Source organism: Platalea leucorodia (assembly GCF_965183815.1).
Source record: "Platalea leucorodia genome assembly, chromosome: 9".
In the NCBI taxonomy this organism is placed as follows: domain Eukaryota; kingdom Metazoa; phylum Chordata; class Aves; order Pelecaniformes; family Threskiornithidae; genus Platalea; species Platalea leucorodia.
In genome coordinates, this window is record NC_138831.1 from 40,762,875 (window position 1) to 40,781,127 (window position 18,253).

At 45.6% G+C, this 18,253-nt stretch overlaps 1 protein-coding gene across 1 annotated transcript in view; it reads right to left on the minus strand.

The window, feature by feature from the left end:
• The window catches only part of HOMER2 (homer scaffold protein 2), a 58,935-nt gene extending 46,370 nt beyond the window's left edge, over window positions 1-12,565 (minus strand). The window contains exon 1 of the mRNA XM_082321046.1: window positions 12,451-12,565. Coding sequence (XP_082177172.1) covers window positions 12,451-12,545 — 95 coding nt within the window. The 5' untranslated portion in view covers window positions 12,546-12,565. The remainder of the gene's footprint in view (window positions 1-12,450) is intronic.
• Between the last annotated feature and the right edge of the window lie 5,688 nt (window positions 12,566-18,253).

The window sequence follows — 18,253 nt, forward strand, 5'->3', positions numbered from 1 at the left end:
CCCCCGTTTCTGATCCCCGCAGCCCTGCTCCCTCAGCACTTCTGATTTCTGCATGCCAATGCCTCCAACTTTGTGGGTTATGCGAGGTACAGGTTACACGAGGTGTGGGCTATGGGAGGATTTAATTTCAAGTATCAGCATTTTTCAGGCAATGCAGGTTCCATAACTACAAGCTATAATGCAAATATGCAAAAAAAAAAAAAAATTACATTCTCATGTCAGCAGAGTCTCAAAAATTAGTGTGGGCTGGCTGAAAATTTGTAGAATAAGCAAAACATAGCACACATTCTTATTATAAACTTATTTCGTAAGATGAGTCGGAGTAATATGTAAAGCCAAATAAGAAGTTCAGGTTATTTCCTGGATATGCATTAGCCATTACAAATCTAACCCAAGTTTTCAGGAGGCTAACAGTCCTGAGCAGCCAAGCTAGGACACCTGCCAGGGGCTAGCTCTGCAGCAGCGGTCAAAAGTCAGATCCCTTATAGTGTCAGATCATTAGTAATTTTAAAATAAAAAGGCCTTGACCTTTTTTCAAAAAAATATTCACTCTGCTGAAATGCCATCTTCTCACTTTTCTGAAGTCAAACAAGAAAGCTTGGAAGAATAAAATCTTACCTGTATGGTGCTAATGATCACATTTCTCATGTTTCTCATCTAGCTTTTTGTGCCTTAGAAGTTAATACAACAGGAGAGGATTTAATAATAATTTTTCCCCCTGTGACATACTCTGTCCTGCTGGTATTCCTTGATTGAAAGACTGCAAGTAAATCTGGCTTTGCGTTATAAAATTAAGGTCTACTAGACTTAAAATCCAATTAGTGGTACAAAAATTAAGGCATAACATTTCCTCAGTCTCATTTACACCAACATAGACTTTTTTTTTTCCTTTCTGTCAAGGGTGAAGGACACAGCTGAATGACATGATTTTTTCTGTCTCATTTATATATTGATTGTAATAAAGCCAGACAGGTAGGCCCATACAAGTGCTGATTCTGTCAGCAGCCAAAGTTGCCAGGACTGTGAATATTGTCACTTATAGATTGATAAATGGCCTACATGGACTAATTGTAGTTCAGCATCTCTTGACAGATGGCAAATCTTATACCCATATGGTGATTATTTCCACTGCGCTGAAAGTATATTAACACTTACCAAAATGTTTAAAGTGAAGAGATGATCTAAAATAATTTTTCCATGAACTGGGATAAAAAACAATGGGGTCTGATGGGTCGGCACGCCGGGATTGGGCTCTCTCCCAGGATTCCTGTTCGGTGCAGACTCGAGGGCCTGCGGGTATCACACAGTTATTGATGAAACCGGCTGTGTCCTGGGTCCTCAGCTGGAGTACAGCGATGCTGCGATAGCCAGGGGATAACATGCCTCGTTTTAGCTGTTCTGCATTGCCCTTATTTAGTTGCCACTATTTGCTGCTTGATAGGCCGGCTGCCCTGCGAGTTGGCAACACTGATACATATACTTTCTTTTCCTGGTATTTTTTTCTAAATCCTTCTCTGCTCTCTGGTTGAAAACACATTGAAGTTATTGTCCTATTTTTACAGGTAGCCACATACCCAGCCCTGGCCCATGCAAACGCAGTGGAGGACTGCCCAAACCAGAGACAGTAGGCTCTCTGGAGTAGGGCTATACGTGCACTACATGCATTTAGCTGTCCACATGTCTGCTCCCAAGAGAGGAATCAACTGCAAGAGGACAGAACTATGCCCCAGGAATCCTGTGAAACAAACCAAACCGGCTGGATGGTGACCAGAGGCTCATCCTGCTCACTGCCGACTGGATAAGCCATTGCTAAGTTCTGCAGTGCTACTTCAGCACAAAGCCCGTAGCTCCTCGTATTTACCATATGCAAACAAAGCACTTGATGGATAATACATCAGGCTGACACACATCCCAGATGACACAACCTGCTTATGGCTGCATCCTTTACTAATACTTCTGCTGTGGGGCTTTGAACCTTTTATGAGATTTATGCAGCAGCGAATTCACCCTTCAAAACAACAGGAGAGTACATGCAGGAGACCTGATCCTCTTCTACTCCAAGTTACTGCTTATTTATACCAAACAGATGTGAGCAAAATCAGCTCAATAAGTTCTAGACAGACTTTTATGCTGGAATAATAACAGATATTATGCAAATTGAATCATATTTTGCTTCATTTTCAGAACAAAATTTCGTACATTTATTTGTTTTAAAATAGGATTAAAAATCATGTCTTGTATTCCACAGTAATTTTTTGAGTGCACTCTCATGGTAGGAGATTCCTTGCTAGTTGGAGGCAGACACCTCCCTTACTGGAGGAGAAAAAAGTTTATGCACCAGTTTCCTCTACTTGCCGTAAGTAAAATACAGCAAGTCAAGAGCTAGAAACTGTACTCTTCGTAGTCGCTGTGATCTAAAATTAGTGCCTGGTGTTAGTATGCAGAATGGATCAAGTACTCACTCAGCCACTGAGGATAAGGTGCCAATTGGTGAGAAATTCTTACTATACTTTTTGCACGTTCACACTTTAGCACCCTAAGAATTAAATCGATTTGACTTGTAAGGCCTCTATTACAGATCTCTTGAAACACAGTTTTCTTTTAGTAAGCTTTACTACCCCTGAAAGGCAGCAAAAGAGCATTTCAGTTGCCCATTTCTCCCCAGACAACTCAGACAAGCCCCGTGTTTTTCCATGTGCCTCCGCAGCCAACGCCTTGACCCAGGCTCAGAGCTGCTGCCGCCCCGGGCAGCAGCCGGGCTGTCCTCCCCGCAGGGAGCCGCGGCAGCTCCAATGTCACCGCGGGGGAAGGAGCAGTGCCAAAAGGAGACGAAAAAAGAAAAGAAAGGGAGGAAAAGTAACTTAGATCCAAGGTGCAAAGTTTGGAGCACCCTGTTTAACTCATGGAAATCAGTCATTCTTTTAGGGAATAACAGGCAGCTCTGAACCATCCCAAATTGTTCCCAGCGGTTGTATGTCTGTTTTCTCTCCTGACCAATAATTCAGAGGTCATCCTGTAAAGCAGTTGATGAGCATAAACCCTCTCCAGTAGAACCTCATGTCACTTATGCTAATTAACAGTTATTTGAAAGTGCGTTGCAAATCAGTGCGATGTTACTTTGGTATTTCATGGGAGAAGCCTTATAGAGTCACACGATATTGCTCTATGTCTTAAGGACAAGGACGCCAATTCATAAGGCAGGGAGGAAAGACCAAACAGGGAATGCAAAGTGGATTAGATATTTTGATTCCGTTCCAAACTCTAAGCTTAAAATATAAAAACTTGGGCAGCTTCTCCCCCATAGAATTTGAAACCCTCATTTCTAACTCAATGGAGAAAAGTTCTTCCAAAGATCTAAACAATATATACGCAGGATTACTGCTCTGAGACTGAAAAATTCAGAGAGATTTGTAAATTCAGACCTTCCCTGCAGAGGGAAAAGCAGGTAACCACAACCGCAGGAGAGGTGTTTACCCCAGGCTTCAGGAGGAGCTCGGTCCAGCTGAAGAAGGAAGCCCTCCCCACAGCCCTCTGCAAAACCACAGGCTGGGGAGGCAAAGCATGGCGGGAGAGATTGTTGGGAGCATCAGGCTGCATACGACTAAGTCCTCAAGAGCTGATGCATCTTCCATAATATGCAATTTTGAAGGTCTCAAAAAACAGATGCTCAGAACTTTGTCTGGGGAACATCTCTGAGGATCGCACAGAAACTTTAAAGACATTATTTGTCCTTTGGATCTCTCAAAAGACAAAGTGCCATTTCACGTTATGCACAAACACCTATTCCCCTGCTCCAAAGCACAGAGGAAGGTGAAAGAGGCACAGAGGGAAAGGAAAGCTCCCCAAGGAAGCAGAGCCCCACACACACTTCTGGATCTGCCTGGGAGGCGGCGAGCAGCCTCCCCGTCTACCCCAAGTAACTCCCAAAGCAACAGCTCCCTTTCTGCAACGTGGGACCTGACCCTTGCTCTGCAGCTATTGTGTTTCATTGTAACTGAGATTAGAGATTCAAGTTTTAATTGAATTTCCTTGAATTTGGGTGGGTGTAGTGAAGTGGCAAATCCCTGTTCTCAGTCAAGCCAGTTTCTGTTCATCTTGAAAAGAACCATAAACTAAATTAGTCTCTCTTTTTATGTATTAGCATTTTTAGAAGATCCATTAAATACAAGTTTACAACGACCACCTCTATCAACAACAGGGAACAGAAAATTAGCTGTGTCCTGTAATGGACTACGTAAGTGACAAACAGCTGTCAAACACAAAATAAAATAATCATTAAAAGAGAGCTCTCATTCACCTGTGTGCTGTAAAGTTTTAGGCAACTAAATCTCCTTTATTGCTTCATAAAAGAATAAATTTCTCCCAATGCCAGCTGGAGGAGAGGGGATTATGATGACAATCATTGGATTATACGTGTACACAAATAGAGTCCAAAGATGCTTTTATCTCCTCCTTGTATACCCAAGGGCAGCGCTTGTGCCCTTGGGTGTATGTTGTGCCCATAAGCATCTCAGGGCTGCCCTGTCTGGGCAGAAACCTCCTGGCAGGTCAAGGAGGAGTACTTTGGCTTTGGAGCTACCAGGGGTTTCGACTACATGAAGGTGTAAGAGGCAGGGGCTTTACCTGGAGGGGCAGTGCATAGGTACGTCCTGGTTAGAGACGGGGCAACGTCATGGCAGAGACAGTTGCCATCTTTGCACTGCTGTCTGAACTACCCACCAGAACACAGCTCCTGCCTTGTCTTTAGACATCACCATCTCTGAAATAAACAATAATAAGGTGTCAGACTCTCCCGAGGTTTACCCACGCATCCTCCAAGCAGCCCGGAGCCCCAGCGCAGCCCCGACTTCTGGTCGGTGACATTTTGCACGTCTCCTCTCAGAGCATTTCTCCCATTTTTTTCAAATGCTCTCATTGACAGTTTTCAATATCACAAAACAGATCACATGTTCCCACTTAAACAACTGCAGGGAGACATTTTAGATGTGTGCAACAGATTTATAGTGGGAAGCCAGAATACAAAAGCCCGATAAAACCAGGGAATGAAACAAAGGCAACAACAAAGTGTCGCTGTTACGTATCACAAAGCAACTCACCAGAAATGAAGAACTTGAGTCAGTCACTGCAAAGCAATTAATATGAAGGAAAGACAGTGTGCATCTTGAAGTACTATGCTTTCAAAAGGAAAAACCTTGCTGAATACTCCCAGCTCTGGCTACACTACCTGTTCTTCCAGGAATGAAATAATCAGTAATGAATACTGAAAATAAGATGCTCACACCTCCACATAATAAAATTAACATTTCCCTTCAGAGCCATGGACAATTTAAATTTTAGATTTTTTTTCCCCCTCCCCAAAATACAGTGTTCCATACCTGATGAGGATCTACTGCAAAGCGTTAAGCAGAAGCAAACGAGTATTTATACAGTAAGTACTCATACACACCATTTCACAGTCCACAAGGAAGGATCCTCAGTACAACTAGAAGTAGCTTCAGAAAAAAATATTGTACAAGCTGACTACATATTTTTAGATGTATTCCAAAGAGGCCTTTACTGTCTTGCTGCACCGATGTACCAAACCTCGCCTGATAAGAATGCAGCTACAGGAGTTCAACTGTTATAATGCAACTGCTAACAGGGAACACCACCTGGCTGCTCTGGAGGGCTCTCTCAGGCCCCCTGGATGTGTAGGCAGAAGAGTGCAACTTCTACAGAAAATTTCTTTTTTAATTGCAGCAGGGTTCGAGTTTCTAAATCCTGTAGGCTGCAGTGAAACTTCCAGACGGAAGGAAAACAGTTTGTCACTTCAGAAATGCTTACAATCTTGCATTTTGATAAGCCACGTCAAACAAATAAGATCAGACTAGTGCGTGGGGGAGGCAGGAAAGGAGGATGCCTTGCCTCTGAAGTGAACAAGCTTTGCGCAGTAACCAGCAGTCGCTCCTGCTCACACCTCCACTGCCAGGCCCTCTTTCCCCTGTGTCAAATCTGCTCGCTCTTCTCTATGATAAAGCCACAGTTGTTTTGCAGCTAAAGCTCCCAGTCTTGCCAGCCTTCAACATGAAGCCCACAAATCCTAACACACCTACACAGCAGAGCCTCCTGCTCCCCTATGAGTCATTAAGCAGGCTGTCCCGCTTGGTGATGTCATCCAGCAACATCAATTTTTTTTAAACAAATCCTAAAACGCCTCGAGCATCAATTATTTAAAATATTATCTTCATTTTAATCCTGACCCCAGTGGCAAAATTACCATTACGAAGCATTTCCAAGTGATGCAAGGGGGCCCAGTAGCCTCTAATAGTTGCTACGTCAATGAGGAGTAAGCAGCCAGCTACTCGTGTCACACATGAGCTAAGCACAGAGCATCCAAGCCAGCAGCAGCGGGCAGATTTCTCTCTTACAAACAGGCAGAGAGCAGCTAGGATGTGTCATCAAAAATATAATCAAAGATCAACTGCATCACCCAATCTCATCTTGTACATTTTGCATGAGTACATATTACACAACCCCTACTCACACCGTCTCTAACCTGTGCTGGGTGATGTGTGGCTACGGCGCAGCAGTAACCTTCCCTGATACTAATGGTCTATTCCCTGCCTAATTGCTCTTGCCATTAAAAGTGCTTCTTTAATGCTCAAGCTTCAACGCTTCCTGTCTTCGTTTGAAGGCAGTGCCCTTGTCACATTCTGGGATTTAATAACAGGATTGTCAGCTATTTACGGCGTACAGCTGAATTATCAGAGAAACATAGCTGAAATACGTTCCCCTAAGCACATTTACATCCTGAAGAGCCACGACCAAAACACAGTATAAACAAGTCACACGCTGTATTTGCCGTGCACAAAGTGCACAAACGTGATGGCCAGCATTCAAGGTGAAAGCAGGCAGAGATTCGACCGTGCAGCAGCCTCCGGGACTGAGGACCTTCCCACTCAGCACACGCCCTACCACAAAGTCAACAGGAAAACCAACAGCTGATGCAAAATGCTTACGCGTCCTTAAATGTATGTTCATGGGTGAGGCTATTTATTGTAGGCACTGCATTAATAGAGCCAAATGAACAAATAAAATGAATATGCAGCACTGCAGAAAATCTCGATGCAAAGCCAGGTTGATGCCCTTGCTCTTGGGTTCTCAGCAAACTCATTGCTCCTCTCTGCCTGTTTCAGTCACGCTGGGAACATGCTTGAACAGTTTAAGACACTTTGTCAGATCTTGAACCAGTTAAAACTATTTTCAGTTTAAAAGAACTGAACATCAAATAATTCTTTTTAACATTTCAAATGATGCCTTTGTTATCAGGAGACCTACTCACCATCCTCTTTTCAAATAGAAAGAAGGGCTGGAGGGACATCCCAACTTTGCGGAGGATATTTTATTTATAAGTGTTTTCTCAAGCGATAATCAAATTAACAGTGGTAATTAATTAGGTGAGTAGCTGAAAGCAACTTGACTATGATCGCTCTCTTAGCATTGAGTTTTCTTTCTGTTCACTCTTTCTGTAGCATTGTTGATGTGAGCAAATTTTGGTGAAATTTGCACCAGGGCACTCAAACTAGCTGTGGTACTGGCACATTTTTCCTATTGTAATTTGCAGAACTTTTATCTCTAGTGGACCCTATAATTTTTTTCTTAACCCAGTCTTTCATGCCAATCATTCCTTCATCATTTCTTTCTGCTGCTCTTTTATTAGCTTACTTCATAATGTCTCCCTATCCCATGTTTTCCTTGGAGCTTATTCACACAGATTTTTGCCCAAATTCAGTTACATGCATCTATCTATCTGCACTGTTACCAACTCCTCACATAACTGTGTGAGAGGCAACGAGGTCTCTCACTTGATGGCAGACTTAGATGAAACACTCCGACGTTACAGGTTTGTTCACTCGCTTGAATGCAACCACACCAAAATCCTAAGCATACACAAATCCTTATGATGATCTAGCTATTTGCTCTTTTTTTTCCTTCCCCCCACCCCACCAAGCTCCCTGCCTCTCTAACAGTATTTAAATTGTGTTAAATAGAAGAAAGGAACTACATATAACAGGTTTTATACATACTGTTGAGGTCGACGGAGTTTTCCCATCCATTTCAGTGAACCCAACATACTGCTCCAGAACTCAAAGTTCTCTGGACCTGATTTTTCCACTGTATTTTGTACAGACACCTGTATCTGTACATAGAGATACCAAATTCTCCAAGTCAGAACAGCAGCCTCTGCAAAATGGGAATAGCTACATAAGGAACGAAGGCTGTGAAGAATCAAGCATCCCCAGCCAGCTGCTTCAAAAATCATGAGATTAACAGCTTCAGCATCTACCAAATCTCAGTCCCTTTCCTTGAACACCAACACCATCACCAGTTGGATGATGCCTGATACAATCTGCCCCCCTGAGCTATGCTAGGAACTGAACTGAAGCTGCTGATCTTAAAACCTCAAAAAAGAGTCCCTGAGCTCACAGTACCAACGCAGCTGCGTTTGGGCATACACTCGCCCCAGCCCTGCTTTGAGAGACACCGGCTTTGCAGTGAAAGTTGGGTGCCGTTATCCGCCCGCCACTCCTGGGTCCCACGATGCCCCCTTCCCTCGTGGACAGATGGCTCGGCCAAACTTTGGAGGGAGCTGGCGCAAGACTCCCGTGGATTTCAGTGGGAGCTGGACGACGGCCAAGGTAAACTTCCCCTGCAACATGCTATTCCACGCTACGGAGCTTCATAAGCGAAGCTTATCACCATGGTATCTAAAGTACTGCTGGTACCGGGAAAGGCCGGCTTGAACGCTGTCCAAAATGAATGTCTTCCTATAACACTAGCTTCATCACATCTTCTGCTTCCTTCACCTTCTTCTTTCCTCGTCCTGCCATTTGTTTGCCTTTTACTCCCCAAATAAAGGTGTACGTTGGCCAATGGACATTACTACTGCTAACAGCAGAAGGGAAGAATGGAAGGCAGACTTCCCTAATGCTCTTAAATGTCACTGCATAATAAAAATATTACATATGACTGCTCTCAGAAATATAGGCCCCCAACTGCACCTTTTCATGAAAATATTACAGGAGGGGCAGAGTTTTGTTCATGAATCCAGTCTCCTTAAGATGAGGTGACTTCATTGATCGATCCAGGTTTGGAAACTCGCCTTTTCCCACCTTCCTGGAGGAAGCCCACCCAGGGGAGGTACGGATGGATCCCAGCTGGACGGGACTACTTTGCCACCTTAGCCCCTGTGGAAGCAGCACAGAGAAGCCATCTCATATCAGCCAAAAGAAATGTGTGCTATGAGCTAGTTCATCATTAACCTGTATAGCACACACTTCTACACTGTTGTACAGCTTTCTGCAATGATTTCTAACACTCAGAAGCCTGATTTTCATGTTGATATGATTTATAAAACAGATTTAAAATTCAATTTTATTGCTAGAGGGTATTTAAATTAGTTAAGTTTTAATCCAACAGATAATACAAATAACAGCTTCAGCAGCAGTGAAGTGATTTACAGGTCTAATCCAAACTGGATACTTGCCACATGCCTCATAACAAGAAATATTTATATTTATAGGAAGCATCTTTATAACTGGAAAGTTAGCTTAGACTGCTTAAATTGAGGTCAAATTGAATCAGACCACAGCTATTAGATGAGTAGGCACAGCTCACTAAAATCAGAGCCATAGACAAGCGAGCCACTTTCTTGGTTGTGTTAGCCCTTGGCTTGCAACACCAAGAGACAAATCAGGTGGTATTTTCAGACAAAGATTCCTACAGCTGGAAATGCGTTATATTGTGGTTTTCAAATAGCTAAAGTTTAAGATCTGCTATTGAGGTAACAGCAGTTATCAGATATGCTGGGTAGGAGAAAGTGGTGATTTAGGAAAAGATTTGTTCCCTTTAAAGTAAACATTTGTCCACTGAGATCCTTAACAGTCGCTTGACCCAGAGACCATGGTTTTCAGCCAGCAGGAACCTTCACATTGACTTTAACAGGCATCAAAGCAGACTTTTTTTTTTTTTGCTTGGATGCTTTTTTTTTTACAACATTGTTTTCACATCCCCTGAATTACAGACATTAATTTATTTTAAACATGTAAATTACTTTTGTAAAACTTGACACTACCTTGCTGGCTAGGAAGTTGAACTAAAACAACAGTTTAAGTAGCTCAGCTCACAGTTAATAAGCAATTTAAATAGCTTTGCTGAGTTCAAGTAGCTATATCAGGTTTCATAGCACCATCAGTCACTGCCAAATCCATAGGCAGCATTTAAATGAATCATTAGCAATGGTCACCCCCAGGAAAAAAAAAAAAAAAAAAAATATTAAGAGCTAAGAGTCAAGGTACTGTCACGATGTCTGTGAGAACATGCCCCATATGTGACACCAAAATGCGCCCAGGAAGCAAATCCCACTGGAATGCCTGGGACAAAAGATATTCTTTCAGGTAAGAAAGACTGAGCTCTGTGCTCTGATCACAACATGCTTCACAAAGACAGATGAGTACGGAGGTGCCCATTTCACAGAAGGAAAAGCTGGAGCACGCAGAGGTGAAGGATTTGCCAGAGGAGACGGAACAGGGAGGAACCTGGGGGGCTGCTCCTGTGTCACGTGTGCTAAGCCACGGCTGCAATAACACTGTCACAAACGTGCTTCCAAGTTCTCCATATCAGAAAGGTGAATGGCAAGATAATGACGTGAGACACTGGCAAAATGTATACCCAAGAAACACCTTGTCTGCACTCTGTACAGAGTGTACGAGTGTGTACAACCCACGCCGAAACCCTGGGAATGAATGATTCTAGGAACTTGATCTCACGTGCACCGGTGTAGGACTGAAATAACTTACTTGAAGTGAAACACATTAAATTAGGATATTGAACTAGACTGGTGAACGTGCCTGGTACCTGTACAAGTCCGCATGACCCAACACCGCGTACAAAGCAGCGCAGACATGAGCACAACCAGAGCACTCGAAAGCCTTCAAGTCCTTCGCAGCTTCAACAGCTTTGGAGGCAGTGCAGAACCACACCGAGCCCAGAGCTACGACCGACTTACCGAAGGGGGTGGGGACCACTGCGACCTTCCGCTCAACCCTCTCCAAGCCACAGCTAAACTTTGCAGCTGAACTGATCTACCAGTATGGAAACGGTTAAAAATGACGACCACAAAAATATTTCCCTTTAGAGATGCCCAGGTAAAATGAGGGAGGCGAGTTCCCTTGGATGGATGGTTCTGACCACCCTGGACTCAGTGGGGCAGCGCTGCTCCAGCCAGGTTTTGATGCTTCTTTCCCCAACCCCAAGGACGGTTTCTGGTTTATTTCCCAGTGGAACTTTACATAATTAAGAAGCAGACGAGCCCCGTGTAATCCTGAAGTGAAACACGGGGAGATACTCACTTAGATCTTATTTCTCCCTCTGCCCCTGTGCTTCTGTTCAGTACTCTGGGTATCAAATTCAGACACACGCATGGCATTTTAATTCATTATTTATCCATATTGTCTTGAATTATATCCCTTTGACAGTAATAACCCAATCTATAGCGGGAGTTTGCATAGTTGGAAGCAGCATGAGGAAGCTCAGAAACTGGAGAATGATTCCTTGCCACAGGGGGGTGAGGAGAGGCAAGGAAGAGAAAAGGTGTAAGAGAACATAATAGGATAAAAATAAAGCAAATTAAATGTGTGGGTTTGGAATCCCCCAAGACATTCTGGTCGAGAGGATCTCAAACCTATATATAGTTTAAGCCAAAAGCACAACGTTAACCTCTGTTTCCTGATATTCAGTCCACACACTGCTCTAATGCCAGCATTTGGCTTTTGTCCCCTCGTTGAAGTTAGAGGATAGGGAAAACGCAGGACCGATTTTTGGAAAGAGCAAGGTGAATTCTCCAAGAGGCCATCGCGTGTGATCAGAGACTTCTGGCACGTTAAAAAAAAAAAAAAAAAAAAAAAAAAGGGTGGTGGTAATATTTACACTTATCGGCGAACAACCGGCACAGTTCAGGCAAGTTCACGGCGTGCCTCCAGCAGCCGAGAGCTCTGCTGAACCGGAGCACCAACCGCTGGCAATGAACGCGCTGCTCCGACCGGCGCGCATCCCACCGCCTCCCGGCCAGCGACCGGACCCCGGCCCGCGCCGCTCCCCGCCGGTGCCGGCGCGGATCCTGCCACGGCCGCGGGGCCGGGGCGCTCCTCCGCTGCGCGCCCGCTCCGCCGGCGCCCCGGGCGGGCGCCTCCCGCCGCCGCTCCGAGCGGGCGGTAAATGATTAATTACGTTATAAAACGCCGGTTTCGGGAGCGCTCCCAGGGCGGCCGGGCGCACCTGCGGCGGGGCCGGGGCGGGAGGCGGCGCCCACGCGTGGGTCGGGGCGCGGGGCCGGGGCGGCGGAGGCGGCGCCCACGCGTGGGTCGGGGCGGGACGCGGCGCCCACGCGGGGCCGGGGCCCGGCGGACTCACCCCATGTCTCGGCACCTTTCGGCGGCGGCGGCGGCACCCCCGGGCGGCTCCCCGCGCTCGGCGGCCAGCGGCGGCCGCGTCCCCACTTCGCACATGCGGCCGCCCCGGCCCCGGCCCCGGCCCCGGCTGGCTGCGGCTGCCCGGCTGCACGGCGGCGGCGAGGCGTCCTGCTCCTCCTCCCGCCGCCTCCCTCCCCCCTTACATAACCTCCCTCCCGGGCGGCGGCGGCACCGAGCAGCCTCCCGCCGCACCCGCCGCCCTGCCAGGCGGCAGCGCGGGGGCGGCGGGGCGGAGCGGGGCGGGGCGGCGGGGCGCGCCCCCGCGGCCCCTCCGCTCCCCGCCCCGGGCCCGGGCAGGCGGCGGCGAGAGTCGCCCCGCGGGGGCTTGCGCCCCGGGTGGGGAGTGAGGAGCCGCGGCGGGAGGCTTCAGCATCTCCTCCCCCCGGTACCCGCGCCGGGGGGTGCGACCCGCCGGGGGGGGGGCGGGAAAACTTCGGGTGAAGTTGTGGGGGTGCCCCCGAGCCGCCCCGCCCGCTGCCGCCAAGCCCCAGCGGCGAGAGGGGGCAGCCCAGACCGGCGGCCCCGACCGCGCTCCTGCCGGGACCGGCTTCCCGGGAGACCGGCTGCTTCCCGACCGGCCGCCCCGGCCCCGGCCCCGGCCCCGGCCCCGGCCGCCCCGCAGCGGGAGCGCGCCCCGCCCGCAGCCCCGGCTCCGCGGCGCGGGCGCGGCTGCGGCCCCAGCGCGGGTCCCGGCGCGCCCTTCCGCCCTGGCGGCCCCCGCCGGCGGCTCCCGCCCGCCGCCAGCCCCCCGCCTCTCACCCTCTGGTCCGTTTTCCCGGGGAAGCGAAGGGGCGCAGGCCCTTTGCGCGTGCCTGCCCTGCCATCCCAAGGGGCTTCGGAGCCGCGGGGCCGCTTCAGCCACAGGCGGGCAATGGGCCCTGGCAGACTTAGCCCCACGGTCCTGGCCTGGGTCTCGCACCCAGCCACCAGCCTGCTGCTCAACCCCGAAATGCAAACTGCATCAGGAGCACAAACGGGGGGGGCTACCCCTCTTTTGGCCCTCCTCGGCCCCCCTGCAAATCTGTGCCAGCCCTGGTCCCAAAGCTATTATTTCCCTGTGGGTTTCACGAAGATAGAGGGAAGATTCCTTTCCACTGAAGGAAGAATGGCACTAGTGTGGAAGAGCTGTGGTACGGCTGCCCAGCCCCGCCGGTGACACGGCCATCGGATAGGCAATCACAGGACACAAATCCATAGGAAAGCCCTGAACCTGCTCGCTGGGGTGTTCGTAGGACTGTGCTACACGGACACAGTTATTCCTTTGTGAGGAAAAGACGCCCAATTCACACCTAAGAGAGGATTTTAACTTCTCCCACACAAAGTTATAATTAATACCCTGCCATCAAGAGAGATTATTTTCATCTCTTTTTTTTAATCTCATGTTGATTTATAATTCTTTCAAAGAAAGTTTAGAAGCTGTGGGAAAGGCTTTATGTTTGCTTGCTTTAGCTTTGTCTGTAATAACTGGGGTTGTCCCCAGTGTTACCTGGGGACCTCATGGGAACCCTCAAAGGAAAACTTAACCAGCACCATAACACCTTCCAGCTACGGACAATGAAACCGTCTCCAGCTCTGACAGACAACTATTTCCTGACGTCTGGAAACACCACAACGGAATTTCAGCCCCGTACACTCAAATAAAGTCTATGCTGGGGGGAACAAAAGCAGGGCGAATTACATGGACATTTTCAAAAGGCCAGGGATGCCACCACTCCAACGCATCCCCTCTCCTTCCCGCGGTCGGACGGTTACTGTGGATGTTGAAGGAGCCTTAACTCCGTACCTAATCACCGACATCTAAAGACTTCCCAAGTCCCGCTCTGCCAGCTGAAGGCGAGGTTCCGTTTTCGCCGGGATAGTCATGGCAAAAGTGACAATCCTTTCGTGTTCACGATGGGCTGCAGCCTTGAATATCGCTTCGATATGACTGTTCCTCTCTTCCTGGGGAAACAGTGAGGAGCAGCGTTCTCCAAGGGGAAAAAATAGCAGCCTGGCAATCTTGCGGAAAAAACTCCCACCATGAAGCGGATGATTTTATCTCACTGTTTTACACCATTTACTTCATTTCATTAAATTCCATACTCCATTCATCAGAGGGGGGTTGTCTTAGTCCTCTCTGATTAATTAGCTCATTTTGGTGAGTATCCGAAAGCTGTGTTTTATGAACCAGCGCTGTATGTGACTTACAAATATCTGACGGAATTGGATCAAAATGGGGTAATGCACTTACTACATGTGTCATGATAAGATGAAAATTGGAAATTGGAACTGCAGTTGCCTTAGCATTTTCTAATGTTTTAATCTTTTCCAATCTTGCATTCAAGAGTGTATTTTCATCCCCGATTATAAAAAAAAGCTTAAGCTTATGGAAGCATAACTGGCTGTGAAATTCTCATGATACAAAATTTTGCATATTGCTTTTGTTCATAAGGTCTTCCCATTTGATTTATGCTCTTTTCAGAACTGTCTTCTAGAAGAGACAGAGTTGTGGTCCCATTTCCCAAGGACCCTGAGACATTTGGTCTGGCAGACAGCGAGTTAACCCAGTTTTCTGCTCATATTTGGGTTTCTGTAAGTGCACTCCCTCCATCTGAAATCCCCTCTATTCTTCCAAATGGATGAGATGCTCCTCTTTCTGAAGTGTGGCACACTGTTGTTGTCCTCTTATCTCTGCCAAAAAGAGGATGAAGTCCTGCCCTCAGTTTAAGTCAATGGTAAGAGACTCATGGATTGGAATGAGGCCCAGATCTCACGCAAACCGTTTAACATCATCAATACTGAATGAAGCGATTGCTCTACAGACAGGTCCATCTTGAACTGCTCCGCCATCACCAAGAGTCCTAGTTCGTGTATGGTTCCCATTGATTTACATTATTTTAGTATAATTTAGTATTGCATTTTCTTAAAGTATTTTGAGTTCTCCATAAATGAGAACTATAAATATGCTAACAAAATTAATCAGTTCTTAAGCTTTCACATGTGACATGATATTTCACTTCCGATTTGGCTCCGATGCAGGATGTGTACATGATGGTAATTCAGTCCTCATTTAGTATTCACAAGTGTGCTCTTATTACTGTGGCACGGTTCAGGAAGACTCAAAATACTGAAGGCACAGGATCCCTCGGTATGAGTCAAGCTGAGCAATAAAAATATCCACGTTCTGTAAATGGATGTAACTTCTTTAAATGAGAAATTTCTCCTATTCCCACGGGCCTCCTAAAGACATAATTTTTGATTCCTAGATACAGGGTGAGTATCCTTTTCAGAAAACTGATCTAGCAATCAGGAGTAGGTACCCAGTCTGCATTCTGAAAAGCAAAGAGCTCAGCGGTCTCTTCCTCTCTCTCAGCTTTTCTGTTCTCTCCTTTTGTTTGCCTTTCACTATTGTCCTCTTTTGCAACTCTATTTTATTTTAGATATACTTTTATTTCAGAAAACCTGCTGTTTAGTCTTTTTCAACTATTATACTTCAAGACAGTCTTCTCCCTATTTCCCATGGCAGATAGTACTAAATAAAATATTCAATACTGTGATTTTCTCTTTTCCAACTAGACTGATGAAATTTGCATTTTTTTACTCCAACAGAACTGTGCCATTCCCCCCCTCCTTTTTTTTTCTTTGACAAATAACCAACCATTTTCAAGCTCTAAATGTTATCCAGAAGTTTAACCAAAAAAGCTTTGGGGAATTCTTGATTTTTACATTTGAAACAGAGAATTAGTTTTCAAAATCCCCCGACAAATGGAGAATTAATGTAATTATAATATCACTGGATATAAAATTTTAAAGATGAGCAACTGAGAAAAGAAAGGATTTTAAGTCAGACTGTTGAAAACACTCCGATTTACAATTTTTGTTGTTAATACTTACTTAATCCAATAGCTAATAAACAATTTGGACAAAGGATCTATTTGTTTTAAAAAATCAACACTCCTGTCCTTTCAATTAAAATGTCAGAGCTCACAATAAACCTCTGAGACCTGCAACAAGTCCTCCAGCAAGACAGAAACCCCCCCAAAGCTGACGTTCATGTGGTTTCTAAGGTAAAAGCAGTGCTCCTCTCCACTCTCCTCCAGAAACAACCCAGGAACAAGCAGTTAGGACTATTTTCTGTGTCTTTAAAAGTAAAAAAGGAGAAGCCCATTTTTAAAAGCATTTTGTCAATCATCTTTAAAAGAGTAGGTTGAACATTCTCTTATTCTTTGCAGTTTATTCTTATATGTATAATTACTTAGTGCCAGGAAGCTCCTGTCTAAGTGGAGTAATAGAAGGTACACAAGCGTTCTACATTACTTTCAAAAAGTTGTCCTGTAAAATATGCAAATATCAGTTCAAAGCAGATTTTCATGTAAGTGCAAAGAGCTGTCATTGTCACACTGCGGTATGCGCTGCCTTCTCAATGAAGACAAATACACAGCTAACAAAAATACTATTAAGTAAGATTTTAGAGAGAAAAAAACAGACACAGAAAGCAAGCCAGCAAAACCGGAATAATGCCCTACCAGCCACCACAGGTCTCCCAGCCCTGAATGTAAGTACCCAGCACAGTGCTGAAGGCTGCAAAATTGTAAGGGGCTGATGGATTTCTAATAATACTGGTGTACTCAGAGAGTATCTGTCAGCTTTAATAAACAATTTGGGACAGATCCTCTAGGCATCCGCTGTTCTTTGGTCTACTAGAAATCCAGCCTGGGACACATCCTGGCGTGCACACTGAACCCGAACATTTGTAAAGGTGGTCCCATACTTGGAGCAAACCTTGTTCCCTTTAACAGACCTATTTCGTTGTACTTGCAAGGTAAGACAGAGAAAACAGATACTCCCAATTCTCCTTCTTAATGTTTTCATTGATGTAGACACTTTGACTACGTCCACTCCACTGTAAAGTAAATAAGGTTGGTCACTCTTTGCATGACATTTTTTCTGCACCCAGTGGGTCTTGCTGCTCTTCTCTGAAACTATGCTAATTTGAACTGGTTTTGCAATGGACAGACTGGGACTCTGCAGAGTAGGTGAGGAGCACTGCATGCAAAAGTCCCCTTCCAGCTTGTATTTGAGTCTACTTCTTTCATATACATCCTAATACTGCTTTTTTTTTTTTTTTTTTTTGAGCACGTATGCATGAGTGGAGATCTTCATAAAGCTACTTACAGCAATGCACAGGTCTCCCAGCTGATGAGCTGGATCCTGAATTACTCCTCAAAACTGTACCATATGTCTTCAGTTTTTCCCTTCCAATATGCAGCGCTTTGCATTTCATATGTCACTTTAGAAGTTATCAGCTTTTTCACTCAAAGTTTATTTTGGTCATTTTCTTTTTAAATCCCCAAAAGAGGAAAAAAAAATAATCCATCTCATCTGCAAGTACAGATGATGTTTCCTGGTTTTCTTCCAGGCTTACATCACAAAATTCCATTTATTTGTGATTTATAAAATGGAGGTTAGAGCAATCAGGCACTGGTTATGCAGATGGGGTAGATCAGTTTTCTTTTTAAGCTAATTCAGATAGATAAAAATTTTTGGTCCTGGCAGGCCAAATTGTACAAGAGATAGGAGAAGAAAAGAACTATGTGCCTCGTCTGTTAGAAACAGGACCCTCATATTGCGACTTGGCTGTGACGAAGAAGGTGGCAGCCAAGGCTACTAGTAGAGAAGCAGGTAATACAGACAGGAAAAGATACTCACGTTTTTCATTAAAGAAGCTTAATTTTCAAACATGCGGAATTGCATGACCATTCATT